Source organism: Saccopteryx leptura, chromosome 1, assembly GCF_036850995.1.
Source record: "Saccopteryx leptura isolate mSacLep1 chromosome 1, mSacLep1_pri_phased_curated, whole genome shotgun sequence".
NCBI lineage: Eukaryota > Metazoa > Chordata > Mammalia > Chiroptera > Emballonuridae > Saccopteryx > Saccopteryx leptura.
The window spans coordinates 386,398,652-386,414,121 of NC_089503.1; the positions used below are offsets into that span (position 1 = coordinate 386,398,652).

The 15,470-nt window shown below is 53.9% G+C and overlaps 1 protein-coding gene across 1 annotated transcript; it reads left to right on the forward strand.

Moving 5' to 3' along the window:
• The first annotated feature begins 83 nt into the window (after nucleotides 1–83).
• VPS52 (VPS52 subunit of GARP complex) lies at nucleotides 84–15,181 on the forward strand. The gene is made up of 20 exons (XM_066359668.1): nucleotides 84–424; nucleotides 1,215–1,299; nucleotides 1,447–1,499; nucleotides 1,680–1,755; nucleotides 1,943–2,010; nucleotides 2,856–3,031; nucleotides 3,384–3,534; nucleotides 3,923–4,023; nucleotides 4,126–4,258; nucleotides 4,358–4,415; nucleotides 5,097–5,230; nucleotides 6,362–6,517; nucleotides 6,981–7,099; nucleotides 7,406–7,529; nucleotides 8,007–8,102; nucleotides 8,175–8,282; nucleotides 8,494–8,559; nucleotides 13,766–13,877; nucleotides 14,101–14,219; nucleotides 14,426–15,181. The coding sequence occupies exons 1-20, from the start codon at nucleotides 335–337 to the stop codon at nucleotides 14,570–14,572; spliced, it is 2,172 nt and encodes a 723-aa protein (XP_066215765.1). The 5' UTR covers nucleotides 84–334; the 3' UTR covers nucleotides 14,573–15,181.
• The last annotated feature ends 289 nt before the right edge of the window (nucleotides 15,182–15,470 follow it).

The following is a 15,470-nucleotide window of genomic DNA, read 5'->3' on the forward strand; positions in this document are numbered from 1 at the left end:
TCCGGAAACTGCTTCTTGTGCGGGGGGGAAGTCCCCTTGATTTCTGAGAGCTTGCATTGGTTGCCACAACTTCCGGTGCGGTCTGTTTACAGTTCGTCAAGTGTTGGGGTGAAAGATCAGAGAAGGTTCCGGGTGAGATTGTGCTCAAGGCTTCCAGTGATCATTTGTATTTAGGTGGAGTGGTTAGAGCTTGAAAGAGAAAGCTGGAGTCGAACAATTGAACGCAAGTATCTGGGAACGATTTCGCGCTCTGCGAGGCACTCTAGACTTGTCGTTCCGTTCCGGGGAACCGACTCGCTGCGAACGACAGCTGCCGGAAGTGAGGCTGAGCTGCATGGCTGCCGCTGCCACCATGGCGGCAGCCGCCCGGGAGCTGGTGTTGCGGGCCGGAGCCTCAGACATGGAGGAGGATGAGGGTCCGCTGGTGAGAATACAGAGCTTTCCCTCCTCCTGGTTCTCTCGTCCTGTCGTCTTCGCGTCAGAAGGACCTGGGCTGAGTGTAGACATAGGGTGGGGAGCTCGGCGGCTACCGGAGGTGCTCTCTGTAGCCCTCCCTGGGATCCGACCCGACCCGACCCTACCCTGAGCAGGGCCCGGAGTGCTTGACTCGGTGTCAATTAATTTTCACATTTGGGGCTGAATAGAGAAGCGGTGCCGTGTAAAGGTTAGAAACCTGGCCTCTGGAGCCAGATTGCTTGGTTTTCATTCCAGCTCTGCTACCCGCTGTGTCCTCTCTGTGCCATCCCTAAGGGAAAGAAAATCATAAGACCTACCATATAGGTTGTTAGGTAGATGAATTAGCATATTTAAGATGGCATCTGGCATGCAGGTAAAACACTGTGTTGTTAGCTGACATTTCTAGAACGCAGCTCCCCAGGGGGCTTTTGATAGAATTCCTAAGATAGCGGGAGTCTGGACGGCCCCTAAATTCAACTGCAAGTTCTGCTCTGCCTCTGCCACTCCTAATCTTTCTTACTCAGACACCTCCACCGCTCTAGGTGGGTTGTCTGGCCGCTTGTCCTATTTCCTGCCCATCAGCCCTAAGTCACAGATTGGGTACTATGTGAGACTCTTGGAATTTTTTGACTCAGGACCTATGGCTTCCCCATTAAGAGTTCCTTCTTCCCCCTTGAAGGATTAGGAATTACCCCATTGTAAAAATATAAAATGCAGTCTTTCCCTGTTTCCTTTCTCATTAACTTATCTCTCTCCAGGGGGGTGGGTCTGGTCTTCAGGAGCCATTACAACTCGGAGAGTTAGACATCACCTCCGATGAATTTATCCTGGATGAAGTGGACGGTAAGTGGTGGCCTGGGGTAGAGACACAGTGCCTATAATCTGAGAGGCACTGGGGGATGGAGTAAGGCCAGGGGTTGGTGTGCAGATGTTCAGTGTGCGGACAGGGAGCTGTGGCACCAAACGCTCATAATAAACTTCTGTTTCCAGTTCACATTCAGGCCAATCTGGAGGATGAGTTAGTAAAGGAAGCTCTTAAAACGGTGAGGCTTTCCGTTATACGAACCTGCTTCCTCCTTGCCTTCCCTTTAAAGAAAAAAAAAATGGAAAAAGGAAACAGTTTTTGTGCTTATACTATCATTGTGGTGTCTTCCCTTCTAGTCCTTCGATGATTCTGTTCCACTGTGACTTCCGCCTGACCTGTTATGTTTACGTTCTCCCAGGGTGTGGATCTCCGTCACTACTCAAAGCAGGTGGAGCTGGAGTTACAGCAGATTGAACAGAAGTCGATTCGGGACTGTATCCTGCAGCAGAGGGAAATGGTGGTGTTACAGTGGGGGTTTTGTGGAGCGTGGTTGCAGACAGTGAGCTGGGGATGACGTCTTCTCTCCGAGGTTCCTGTCACCTCAGGGAGACACCGGAGAGGGCCTGCAGGTCCGAGGCTCTCCATCTTCACACTGACGCCCCTTGACTTTCTGTGGGTCAGATATCCAAGAGAGTGAGAACATAGCATCTCTGCACTACCAGATCACAGCCTGCGATGCTGTCCTTGAGGTTAGTAACCATGACCTGGAACCCCTAGAATAATCCTAAACCAGATCATGGTCTCTGGTGCTATTCCTTTTTTTGTATTTTTCTGAAGTGAGAAGTGGGGAGGCAGACAGACAGACTTCCGCATGCACCTGATCAGAATCCACCCGGCACACCCACCAGGGGGCGATGCTGTGCCCATCTGGGCCGTTCCTCTGTTGCAATTGAAGCCATTCTAGTGTTTGAGGCGGAGGCCATGGAGCTGTCCTGAGCACTGGGGCCAACTTTGCTCCAATGGAGCCTTGGCTGCGGGAGGGGAAGAGAGAGACAGAGAGGAAGGAGAGGGGGAGAGGTGGAGAAGCAGATGGGCGCTTCCCCTGTGTGCCCTGGCTGGGAACCGAACCTGGGACATCTATACGCTGGGCCGACACTCTACCACTGAGCCACTGGCCGGGCCTTTTTTTTTTTTTTTTTAAGATTTTATTTATTGAGTTTTGGAGAGAGGGGAGAGAGAAGGGGGGAGAAGGAGCAGGAAGCATCAACTCGTAGTAGTTGCTTCTTGTAGGTGCCTTGACCTGGGGGTTGGGACAGCATTCCAGGTGGATGCTTTATCCACTGCACCACCACAGGTCAGGCTCTGGTGTCTTTCTTTAGGTTGGCAACCTCAGGTGGGAACAGTTAGAGTCACTTGCAGCATGACCTCAGTAGCCTTTGTTGGTGTTATTGTCATAACTAACGTTACTGTTTGGGGTACCTCTCCCTTCATCACCTGCTGCCCGCATGGGCTGACAGGTCCCGGAGGCCACCAGTGCACTTAGGGGGCCACTTCTCCCCTGCCAACCCTGTGCAACACCTCTGCCTTTCCCTAGCGCATGGAGCAGATGTTGGGGGCTTTTCAGAGCGACCTCAGCTCCATCAGCTCTGAGATCCGGACGCTGCAGGAACAGTCAGGAGCCATGAACATCCGGCTTCGAAACCGCCAAGCAGTGCGGGGGAGACTTGGAGAGCTTGTCGATGGTCTGGTCGTGCCCTCTGCTCTGGTCACGTGAGTTACCGGTTCGAAGGGTCACAGTGTCTGTAGCAGGTTGATGAGCCGGGCTGACTCACCTGCTTACCACCTGGGTTTCCTGGCACTGGGTCATCAGGTGCCTTCCAGAAACTGGTGGTTGGGTTGACCGCTCTTTCGAACCTAGTGCATACTTTAGGCATCAAAGATTAAGAACCCGTCAGGGCCAGGGGAGTGGTGGGGTGGTTAGGGACAGGAAACTGACATAAGTCCTGACTGCAGTGCGCACAGGAAGGGAAAGGGGACAGAGGCCGGATATGAGGGACGTGGTTCTGAACTAGGGATGTCTGGGTCTCCCTCCTAACTCGTCCCACCGCTCCCCGCCACCCAGGGCCATTCTGGAGGCTCCAGTGACAGAGCCCCGGTTCCTGGAACAGCTGCAGGAACTGGACGCCAAGGCAGCTGCTGTCCGAGAGCAGGAGGCAAGAGGCACAGCGGCCTGCGCAGACGTCAGAGGGGTGCTCGACCGGCTCCGGGTCAAGGTGAGGGCTGAGGGGTACCCCAGAGACTGCTGGAACTGCCCCCCAACACCTGCACCCTGGGGTGAGGGGTACCCCACAGACTGCCAGAACCCCTCCAACACCTGCACCCTGGGGTGAGGGGTACCCCAGAGACTGCTGGAACCGCCCCCCAACATCTGCACCCTGGAGTTTCTTGGCAGAACTCGTAGCCTCCCCAAGAACTTCACCTCTGCCTTTCCCTGCAGGATTCAAGCTCACATCTCTGGGGTCCCCTGAAACTCTTAGGAAAAACACTGAGGACGTATTCTCCACCCCCCCACCCCCGTCTCACCCTCGCCACCCTCCCCCACTGCGCCCACACAGTACAGAGGTGGCAACTCACGCCCGGTGTTTGGTCCCCCACATCTAGGCGGTGACCAAGATCCGAGAGTTCATCCTTCAGAAGATTTATTCCTTCCGAAAGCCGATGACCAACTACCAGATCCCGCAGACGGCCCTGCTGAAGTACAGGTCGCCGCGGGAAGGCCGGTCTCTGCGCCTGCGCGCCCCGCGGGCTGTTCGGTTTCTCGGGCGGGCGGGGAGACTGACGGGTCCCTGCCCCCCTTCCCCCAGGTTCTTCTATCAGTTCCTGATGGGCAACGAGAGAGCCACGGCCAAGGAGATCCGGGACGAGTACGTGGAGACGCTGAGCAAGATCTACCTGTCCTACTACCGCTCCTACCTGGGGCGGCTCATGAAGGTGCAGGTGAGGCCTGGGCGCCCGCGCTGGGCCAGGGGGGACAGCGTGAAAGCCGTTCCTGACGGTGCCGTGGGAAGGGGTGGTTACCGGCTCTCTCCTCTCCAGTACGAGGAAGTCGCTGAGAAGGATGACCTCATGGGCGTGGAAGATACAGCGAAGAAAGATATCCTAGAGCCGAGGCAGCCTGTGCTGGGCTGGGAGAGCGCAGAGGGCCCGGCCTCCATGGAGCTGCTGCTGACCTGTCTCTGTGGGGCCCGCCCCTTCGAGACTGAGGAGGCTGTGGCCGTCCTCCTTCCCAGAGAAAAAGAGCATGTTGATACTTAAGTTGTGCATACAATGCCGGGTGTAGATGTTTCCTGAAGCCCACTGACAGGTGTCGGGTGGACTGGGGCCCCAGTTCTGAGAAAGGGGCAAGTAGGGCCCTGGCTGGTTGGCTCAGTGGCAGAGCGTTGGCCCGGCGTGTGGAAGTCTGGGGTTCGATTCCTGGCCAGGGCACACAGGAGAAGCGCCCATCTGCTTCTCCACCCCTCCCCCTCTCCTTCCTCTCTGTCTCTCTCTTCCCCTCCCTCAGCCAAGGCTCCATAGGAGCAAGGTTGGCCCAGGCGCTGAGGACAGCTCCAGGGCCTCCAGCTCAGGTGCTAGAATGGCTCCCATTGCATCGGAGCTGTGCTCCAGATGGCCAGAGCATCGCCCCCTGGTGGGCATGCCGGGTGGATCCCAGTCAGGCACATGCGGGAGTCTGTCTGTCTAACTTCAGGAAAAATACAAAAAAAGGGGGGGTGCAGGTAGGACGACCTGGAAGTCCTGAGTGTGATCTTACTGTTTTCCCTAACTGACCCCTCACGATTCTTTTCGAAGCCATCCTTGCGAAGCAGAAACACCATCTTCACCCTGGGGACCAGGGGCTCTGTCATTGCCCCCACTGAGCTGGAGGCCCCCATCCTGGTGCCCCACACCGCCCAGCGGGGAGAACAGAGGGTAGGAGGAGGAGGAAGCTTCCGGCGTGGAGGGCTGGCTGAGATGGGTCGGGACGGCCAGAGCTTCCCCCCACGCAGGTCCCTCCGTCGATCCCCTGAGCCCTGGGAGCGGCCTGTACAGTCCCCTAGTGTTCTGTGATGTGAAGAGGGTGGCACCGCAGACTGAAGGAGGGACAGGCAGACTGATGTGAGGGACAGGCAGACTGAAGGAGGGACAGGCAGACTGAAGGAGGGACAGGCAGACTGATGTGAGGGACAGGCTTGCCGAGGGGAGTGAGTGACATGCCTGAGGCAGGTGTGGAGATGGACGCAGGAGTAGCCGCACAGATGGGGTGGGCTGTTGGCTCGTACTCCTTGTCCCCTTCCGTCCCTGCCCGTTCAGGAGGCTGTGCTACAGCCTAGGAGACTCGGGTTACATGGGAAGGGTCGTCTGAGCCCTTAGTGCGCAGGTCTGCCGATTGCCTGGCCCTGTCTGTGGGGCTTGGTGCTGGGGTTCACCCTCTGTCTCCGCTCTGCCCTGCCGCCCTAGTACCCATTTGAGGCCCTGTCTGTGGGGCTTAGTGCTGGGCTCACCCTCTGTCTCCGCTCTGCCCTGCTGTCCTAGTACCCGTTTGAGGCCCTGTCTGTGGGGCTTGGTGCTGGGGTTCACCCTCTGTCTCCGCTCTGCCCTGCTGTCCTAGTATCCGTTTGAGGCCCTGTCTGTGGGGCTTGGTGCTGGGGTTCACCCTCTGTCTCCGCTCTGCCCTGCCGTCCTAGTATCCGTTTGAGGCCCTGTCTGTGGGGCTTGGTGCTGGGGCCACCCTCTGTCTCCGCTCTGCCCTGCCGTCCTAGTATCCGTTTGAGGCCCTGTCTGTGGGGCTTGGTGCTGGGGCCACCCTCTGTCTCCGCTCTGCCCTGCCGTCCTAGTACCCGTTTGAGGCCCTGTCTGTGGGGCTTAGTACTGGGCTCACCCTCTGTCTCCGCTCTGCCCTGCCGTCCTAGTACCCGTTTGAGGCCCTGTCTGTGGGGCTTGGTGCTGGGCTCACCCTCTGTCTCCGCTCTGCCCTGCCGCCCTAGTACCCGTTTGAGGCCCTGTCTGTGGGGCTTGGTGCTGGGGCTCACCCTCTGTCTCCGCTCTGCCCTGCCGTCCTAGTACCCGTTTGAGGCCCTGTTCCGCAGCCAGCACTACGCCCTCCTGGACAACTCCTGCCGGGAGTATCTCTTCATCTGTGAATTCTTTGTTGTGTCTGGCCCGGCCGCGCATGACCTCTTCCACGCCGTCATGGGCCGCACGCTCAGCATGACCCTGGTAAGCTCCCTCGCTCCCGGCTCTTAGGCCCCCATGTCCTCTGTCCCTATCGGCGCTGTGGGAGGGTCATAGCTCTGGTGGTCTTGAAACCAGGACGCTTCATTCTAAAACGTCCTAAGCCTCGTACTCCCAGTGTGACTCCTCACTAAACCCTCAAAGCATGGGGTCCCCAGGCTGCCCCTACCGCGTATGCAAACTCAGGCAGTACCTGAGTTTAGGGGCCCCCTAAACCTTGGTGTTCAGCCCTGGGTTCTGTAACAGGTTTGTGGTCACAGACCCTGGTGAGCAAGGCAGGACCCCTGAGTGGCCAGCAGACAGAAGGGAGGGGACGTTTTCCTTGTAGATACCTCTCCCCTCTCCCTCCCAGGGACCACCCCCAAAGGAGCCACATGAGTTTGTCTGTAGCCACTGGGAGGGCAAAGGAACGTTCTCTTTCAGCCCTGTCCCTGTCCCTAAATTACAGAAACACCTGGAGTCCTACCTCGCCGACTGCTACGACGCCATCGCTGTGTTTCTCTGTATCCACATCGTCCTCCGATTCCGCAACATCGCCACCAAGAGGGACGTTCCCGCCCTGGACAGGTCACTGTTCTGGTCCTCGGAGCCCTTCTGGCCTGGAACTCTTGGTCTTACATGACTCTGTCCTGACTCTCAGGCGCCTGGTGATGTGTACCATTGACCGTCTTCCCTCTTACCTGCCGGGGGGCAGTGCTGCTAGTTCTGAGTCACCCTTCACATCCCGCTGGACCAGCACCAGTCACTAACTGTCACTGCAGGATGCCCCAGAATAGGACGCGTTCCCCCCACACACACACACCTCCCCTCCCCACCCCTGACCCTGACAGTCCGGGCCAGCTGGCCGTTGACGGACTCTGCTTAAGCCCACAGGTACTGGGAGCAGGTGCTCGCCCTGCTGTGGCCCCGGTTTGAGCTGATCCTGGAGATGAATGTCCAGAGTGTCCGAAACACCGACCCTCAGCGCCTCGGCGGGCTGGACACTCGGCCCCACTATGTGAGGAAGGGCAGGGTGACGGAGGGCTTCCTGGAGGCGAGGCTCTGAGCTTGGGTGGGGGTTTGTCTGCATGGCTGCATTGGGCCCGGTGGGGGTTTGTCTGCGTGGCTGCATTGGGCCCGGTGGGGGTTTGTCTGCGTGGCTGCGTTGGGCCCGGTGGGGGTTTGTCTGCGTGGCTGCATTGGGCCCTGTGGGGGTTTGTCTGCGTGGCTGCCTTGGGCCCTGTGGGGGTTTGTCTGCGTGGCTGCCTTGGGCCCTGTGGGGGTTTGTCTGCGTGGCTGCCTTGGGCCCGGTGGGGGTTTGTCTGCGTGGCTGCCTTGGGCCCGGTGGGTGGTCTAGCCACATGGGTGAGGGGCCGTCCAGAGTGTGGGGGCACGCAGTGGTGGGGTACTGTTTGTGGGCCCGGAGGTGGGAGTCACACGGGGCTGTGGCCTGTCCGGAGCTCGGTGTGATTCTTCTCCCGCCGTCTTTCCCCAGATCACACGCCGCTACGCAGAGTTCTCCTCTGCCCTGGTCAGCATCAATCAGACGATTCCCAACGAGCGGACGATGCAGCTGCTGGGGCAGCTCCAGGTAGGGGCCACTGCCGGGCTGAGGAAGGCCCCGTGCCCTCGCCTGCTCCTCACCTCCTTCCCGCTCTTCCAGGTGGAGGTGGAGAACTTTGTCCTCCGGGTGGCGGCCGAGTTCTCCTCCAGGAAGGAGCAGCTCGTGTTTCTGATCAACAACTACGACATGATGCTGGGCGTGCTGATGGTAACGCTGCCCCGGCTTCTTTGTTCCGCCTGGCGACTTCGGGCGCCCGCGCCGTCTGCCGGCTCTCGGGGCGGGGGTCTGTTGGTCTTGTCTGGGGTTTACTCTGCAGTCTGGCACATGTCCGGCCGAGGGCAGTGAGTGCCGAAGGAAGGGCTGTGCGGCGGTGAGGGCTGCTTCTCCCCGAGCCTGAGACTTCCCTCTCGTCCCCTAGGAGCGGGCGGCGGACGACAGCAAGGAGGTGGAGAGCTTCCAGCAGCTGCTCAACGCCCGGACACAGGTAGGGTGGTGTGGGGGATGGACCGGGACAGCCCTGTGCTGTGTCCTCTGTGTGTGTGTTGTGTGTGTGTGTGTGTGTGTAGGGAGTGCTAAAACAGTAATTACTGAGTTCTAGTTTTTGAGTGTCACAAAAATGAAATAAGGATTTTTCTCCGCATCTTTCTAATATGACCATGTTATTAGCCCCTGGCTGTAGCTCATTCTTTTTTACTGCAATATAAAGTTACGTGTGTGAGTATAACATTCTCCACTAAGGACATTTGGATTATTTCCATCATTTTTGCTATTGTGAGCACGGTCTTATGAACAGAATGTCTTTTTAAATTCGGCTTTTTATTTTCCAGCTACGTTTTACTCTCAGCATTGTTTTTATTAACTCTAAGTGTCCAGCATGGCGGTTAGACAGCCATATGCTTGACAGAATGTAGCCGCCGGGCACCACCCGCAGTTACTGTAGGCAGTACTGTCGACTGTGTGCCCTGTGCCGTACTTGACGTCCCGTGACGGTTCTGTAACTGCTGGTTTGTACTTCAGCCCCTCATCATTGTCACCCAGCCCCGAGCCCCGCCCCTCGGCCACCGTCAGTCTGCTCGGTGCCCATGCGTCTGTGTCAGCTTTGTTTGTTTCTTTTGAGCAGTTGTGTCTCAGTGCACATAGATGTAGGTCAGTTTTATCACAGGTTCCTCATGGAGTGTGGATTAGGCTTGCTGCTCGTGGGGACGCCAGCACGTAACTTCAGGAGACAGCGCCAGCTCGTTTCTCCCGGTGGATGTGTCCAGTTGAGGCCTTCCCTGCAGTGTGTAAGGGTGCTCAGTGAGCCGTTAGTTTCTCCAACACGGGGCGTTAGCACACTATTTGCCTTTCTGGTATGTCTCTCACTGGGGTCTTGATTTGCATTTTTCTTAATACTAATGAAATAGAGCATCAGTTCTAATGTTAAGTAGCCATACAGTGTCTCTGTAAAGTGGCTGTCATAGCCTGGCGTGTGGTGGCGCAGTGGGTAAAGTGTTGACCTGGAATGCTGAGGTCGCCAATTTGAAACCCTGGGCTTGCCTGGTCAAAGCACATACGAGAAGCAACAACTACGAGTTGATGCTTCCTGCTCCTCCCACACTGCCTCTCTCTCTCCTCTCCCTAAAATCAATAAGTAAAAAAATCTTTTAAAAAATTAAAATGTCTGTCATAGTATGTGACCTTTTAAAAAATTCAGTTCAGCCTGACCTGTGGTGGCGCAGTGGATAAAGCATCGACCTGGAAATGCTGAGGTCGCCGGTTCAAAACCCTGGGCTTGCCTGGTCAAGGCACATATGGGAGTTGATGCTTCCAGCTCCTCCTCCCCTTCTCTCTCTCTGTCTCTCCCTCTCCTCTCTAAAATGAATAAATAAAAAATTTAAAAAGAAAAATAAAAATAAAAAACTAAAAATAAAAAAAAAATAAAAATTCGTAAAAAAAAAAAAAATAAAAATTCAGTTCAGGAGTGCTGAGGTCGCCGGTTCGAAACCCTGGGCTTCTCTGGTCAAGGCACATGTGGGAGTTGATGCTTCCTGTTCCTCCCCTCTTCTCTCTCTCTCTCTCTTTCTCTCTACTCTCTCTCTCTAAAAATGAATTAATAAAAATAAATAAAAAATAAATTTTAAAAAATTCAGCTCACTCAATATCAAAACAATCCAATTAAAAAATGGGCAGAACACCTGAATAGACACTCCTCCAAAGAGGACATACAGATGGCCAGCAGACATGAAAAGATGCTCAAAATCACTCATCATCAGAGAAATGCAAATTAAAACTGCAGTGAGATACCTTTTCACACCGTCAGAATGGCTCTCATTAACAAATCAACACACAAGTGCTGGCGAGGGTGTGGAGAAAAGGGCACCCTCCTGCACTGCTGGTGGGAACGCAGACTGGTACAGCCACTGTGGAAAGCAGTACGGAGGGTCCTCGGGAGATTAAAAATGGAACTGTCTGTGACCCAGCCATTCTACTTCTGGGTACTTATCTGAAGAAACCCGTAACACTAATTTGAAACTGTATGTTCCCTGTGTGTGTGTACACACATACACTGGAATATTACTTGGCCATGAGAAAGAAGGAAATCTTACCATTCGCTACAACATGGATAGACTTGTTTGGCTAAGTGAAATCAGTCAGAGGAAGACAAGTACCGTATGATTTCACTTACCAGTATATGTGGAATCTAAGAAAATAAATGAACAAACAATTGAAACAGACTCGTAGATGCAGAGACTGGACTGGTGGTTGCCAGAGGTGGGGAGCCGGGGGCAGGAGGTGAGGGGAGTAGGAAGTACCGCTCGGTGGCTACAGAACAGTCACGGCACGGAAAGCGCGGCACAGGGATACTGCCAGTAATACTTAGCGATTGCGTGGTGCCAGGCAGGCCCTGGAAATACAGGGAACGCTTTGTAACGTATCCAGTTGTCTAATCACTCTGCGGTACACCTGGAACCAATACAAAAGAACACTGAAAGTTATTTAAAAAAACTTAAAGGGAAATGAGAAACACAAAAATCAAAGATAAATAAATCAAAGGCCAGGAGATCGGATGTCTCCCGGGCTTCCCAGGAGAGGAGGGGAACTGGGAGGCTGGTTGCCTTTACTACCATATTCGCTGTACAGACCGGCTTGAGGATATTGGCGTCAGAAATTATAACAATAAATGTTCTTTGAAAAAACTCAAAGAAGTTGAGTTGTATGTTTCTTTTTGATTTAAAAGAATCCTTTATGTAGTCTACATATGGATCCTTTGTGTGATCTCAGGCCATTGGCTGTGAGAGGGGAAGAGAGAGAGAAGGGGGAGAGCGAGGGGGAAAGAAACAGATGGTCGCTTCTCCTGTGTGCCCTGACCGGGGAGCGAACCTGAGATGTCCGTGCGCCGGGCCGATGCGCTATCCCAGGCACGGCCAACTACGGCCCGCGGCCGGATCCGGCCCACATAATGAGTTTATGCTGCCCGCAATTAAATTTTTAGTATTCTCTGCACAACGCACTGTGGAAATGAAGTAAGTGGTACTTTTAAATCGTTATACATAAACTACGATATCTTCAGTAATCTTCAGCTCAACTTATATTTGTTAACAAACTTTAATGATTCTAAATAAAAGTACAACAAGATCAAGATTGAATGATTTACATTTGGATGCTGTTAAGAATAGCTACTACAGGTATAGAGCCAGATATTAAAAAAATAATAGGCGATGCAAAGTGCCTCAACACATCACATTAGTTTTTTTGTTAATTTGTGGTACTAAATACTTACATTTATTCATAAACAAATTACATAATAAAATTTCATTTACTTAAACGAATCGGTTTTGTATTTAACATTTTTTTTTTCTAAATTTTTTTTTCATTTTAGAGAGGAGAGGGAGAGACAAAGAGAGAGAGACAGAGAGAGACAGAGAGAGAAGGAGGGGAGGAGCTGGAAGCATCAACTCCCATATGTGCCTTGACCAGGCAAGCCCAGGGATTCAAACTGGCGACCTCAGCATTTCCAGGTCGACGCTTTATCCACTGCGCCACCACAGGTCAGGCTATTTAACATTTTTTAATTTTAATATTTCATCTGGCCCGTGAAGAAAGGTTTTATTTCTAATCTGGTCCGGGGGCAGAAAATGTTGGCCACGCCTGCTTTATCCACTGAGCTAACAGGCCAGGGCCAAAAAAAAAAATTTTTTTTTTTAATTCCATTTTGTTTCAAGTCTCCCCATTCCTAATCTTAATGGTCATTTTTGTATCTTTATCTTTTAACTACTTTAAATGTTTCATAAAAAACTTACAAAAAAAACTTACAAGTGAGCCTGACCAGGCAGTGAAGCAGTGGATAGAGCGTCAGACTGGGATGCGGAGGACCCAGGTTCAAGACCCCGAGGTTGCCAGCTTGAGCGCAGGCTCATCTGGTTTGAGCATAGCTCACCAGCTTGGACCCAAGTTGCTGGCTCGAGCAAGGGGTTATTCGGTCTGCTGTAGCCCCCTGGTCAAGGCACATATGAGAACTCAATCAGTGAACAACTAAGGTGTCGCAGTGAAAAACTGATGATTGATGCTTCTCATCTCTGCATTCCTGTCTGTCTGTCCCTATCTGTCCCTCTCTCTGACTCTCTTACTGTCCCTGTAAAAAACAAAACAAAACAAACTTGCAAGTGTAAGCACTAGCTGGGTAGTTCAGTTTGTTAGTGTCGTCCTGACGTGCCAAGGTTGTAAATTCAGTCCCAGGTCAGGGCATGTACAAGGACCAACCAGTGAATGCATGGGTGAATGGACAACAAATCAATGTTTTTCTCCCTCTCAAATCAATTAAAAAGATAACATACAACTGTAGGTATCTGACAGTTTCTAATGTTGGCATTATTTATTTTCTACATGACTGATTGGTTTATTTTCTGTCTGGTCTTTGAGTCACTGCTTGACCTCAGTGTGTGGGGGGTCACGTGGGACTAACCTGAGATTGAGAATGTTTTCCTTCAGAAAGGGTTTGCCTCTGTTGTTGCGGTACTGAAAGATGCCCTCCGCCTGGGCCACCCTGGCACCTCTGGGCTCTCGTGAGAGACGTAGCTCCCCCCCCCCCCCCCGAGGCTGGAGTCAGGCTCGGTTTCCAGAGAGCAGAGTGGCCATGGCCATTTGCCTCTGGTAGCCGTGCCTCTGCCATCACCAGCCCTCTGGTTCCAGCTCTGACCCCAATTTCCAGGTGGTCTGCTCCCAGCACAAGCTAGTTTCTTGGTTTGTTTTTGAGATGGGGGAGTTTTAGAGATTTCCCCTACCTCTTGTGCCTGAACAGGTGGTAGCACAGTGGATAGATCGTCAGCCTGAGATGCTGAGGACTGAAGTTCAGAACCCTGAGGTCATTGGCTTGAGTGCAGGCTCACCCGGCTTGAGTGCAGTCGCTGGGTTGAGTGTGGGATCATAGACATGACCCCATGGTCGCTGGTTTGAGTAAGGGGTTACTGGCTCGGCTGGAGCCCCTGGTGTAGTCACATATGAGAATGCAATCAAGTGAACAACTAAGGTGGTGCAACTATGAGTTGATGTGGTTCATCTCTCTCCCTTCCTGTCTGGCTATTCCTGTCTGGCTATTCCTGTCTGTCAAATTTCCCCTACCTTTTGTGAGACCAGCAGTTTCTTAAAGTGTATGAACTTTGCAGGCTTTAGCTGTTCTCTACTCAACTCTGTGTGTGTGTGTGTTTCTCCAGGAATTCATTGAGGAGTTGCTGTCTCCCCCCTTTGGGGGTCTGGTGGCATTTGTGAAGGAGGCGGAGACTTTGATTGAACGTGGGCAGGCTGAACGGCTCCGAGGGGAAGAAGGTAGGAGGAGGGTGTGGCCGTGATGGGGTCGGTTGTGAGGTGACTGGGAAAGGAAAATGAGGGTGTGGCCCACGTGGCGAGTGGGTGGCGGGGAAAGGGGGCTGGGAGAAGACCAGGCGGGGAGTTGGATGCTGAGGGTGGCTGTGCCCTGGAGAGGACTCCGTGGAGTCAGAGCTTGGTCAGCCGAGGCCCTGTCTGACACTCGCTTTCCTCCTGCCGTCAGCCCGGGTCACTCAGCTGATCCGCGGCTTTGGTAGTTCCTGGAAGTCATCCGTGGAGTCCCTGAGTCAGGATGTAATGCGGAGTTTCACCAATTTCCGAAACGGAACGAGTATCATCCAGGTGACCTGCGGCTCCCCGCGCCCGCTCCCACCCTGCCCTGTCACTGCTTTTCTCTCTGCCCTGGACGCAGCATCACCCCAGGGACCCTTAGCCTTCAACTGGCAGCTGTGCCCAGAAGTTCTGGATGAGCCCTAGCCCGATTCTCAGTCATCGTCCTCAGCACCCCCCCACCCCAGTCTGAGCCCCCCTTGACTTTCTCTGACCAGGGAGCGTTGACCCAGCTGATCCAGCTCTATCATCGTTTCCACCGGGTGCTGTCGCAGCCCCAGCTCCGCGCGCTCCCTGCCCGGGCCGAGCTCATCAACATCCACCACCTTATGGTGGAGCTCAAGAAGCACAAGCCCAACTTCTGACGCGCCGGAGCCCGGGATTCGCCAGCCCTCTCCGTGGACTCTTGTACTCTGTCCCATCCCCTTCTTCACCTGGCATGCCCCTTCCAGGTCCCTAACCTCGCAAGTCTATGACACGCCACCATTCTCTGGGCCCCGCCTCCGGACTCCGCCCCCATTCCCAGGGCCCTGCCTCCGGGCCCCGCCCCCATTCCCAGGGCCCTGCCTCAGCAGGGTAAACTGGCCTTCTGAATCTCCATGTGTCTTCAGGTTTCCCACAATCACCTTCCCCTAGGCGTCTGAAACAACCTTTATCATTCTCCCAGTTTGACACCGTCCCCCCCAAGAAAACCCTCAAACCAAGGCTCTTCCTCCAGTAAAACTTGCACTGCCTCAGTCTCCTGTTCCCTCAGCTCCACACCATGTCCTGAGGCGTGAAGCCTCAACTGTAGGAATTGGTGGCGAGGGGAGACTGCGTCCACGTAATTGGGATTTTTTTTCATGCAAAGTGATTTTCTGTAGCTTTTGGACCTAAGATCTCAGCAACTTGAACACTAACCAGTCCCCCACTTGACTTGAGAGGTACTCCAAGGCCAGTCTGCAGAGAACAATAAATATTTAATATGACATAAACACTTCTCTCATTTCCTTTCTCCTTCCGCCTGGGGCCTCCAAGTAGCCCCATCTCTGCTCCAGGGTCACCTCCATCTCTGAATAATGTCCTGGGCTTACATTCCTAGTGGGTGTCAGAAAAGTAGGGACCTCTGACCTCTAGTTGCTTTAGGCCAAAGTGGCTGCATTGGCTTTGAGGTGGGGATTATTTCACTTGAGTAATCTACCTGACGAGGAAGGTGGCCTTTGGTTAAAATGGCAGATGCAACCGTGGCCAGGTGCTCAGTGGGTAGAGCGTCGCCCAGTGCCG

Excerpts from the sequence above, each read along its gene's own strand:
- VPS52 (XM_066359668.1), top strand. The coding sequence starts at position 335 with ATGGCTGCCGCTGCCACCATGGCGGCAGCCGCCCGGGAGCTGGTGTTG. Across the intron at positions 3,535-3,922 it reads TCGACCGGCTCCGGGTCAAG|GCGGTGACCAAGATCCGAGA; the intron begins GTGAGGGCTGAG and ends CCCCACATCTAG. Across the intron at positions 7,530-8,006 it reads TGGACACTCGGCCCCACTAT|ATCACACGCCGCTACGCAGA; the intron begins GTGAGGAAGGGC and ends GTCTTTCCCCAG.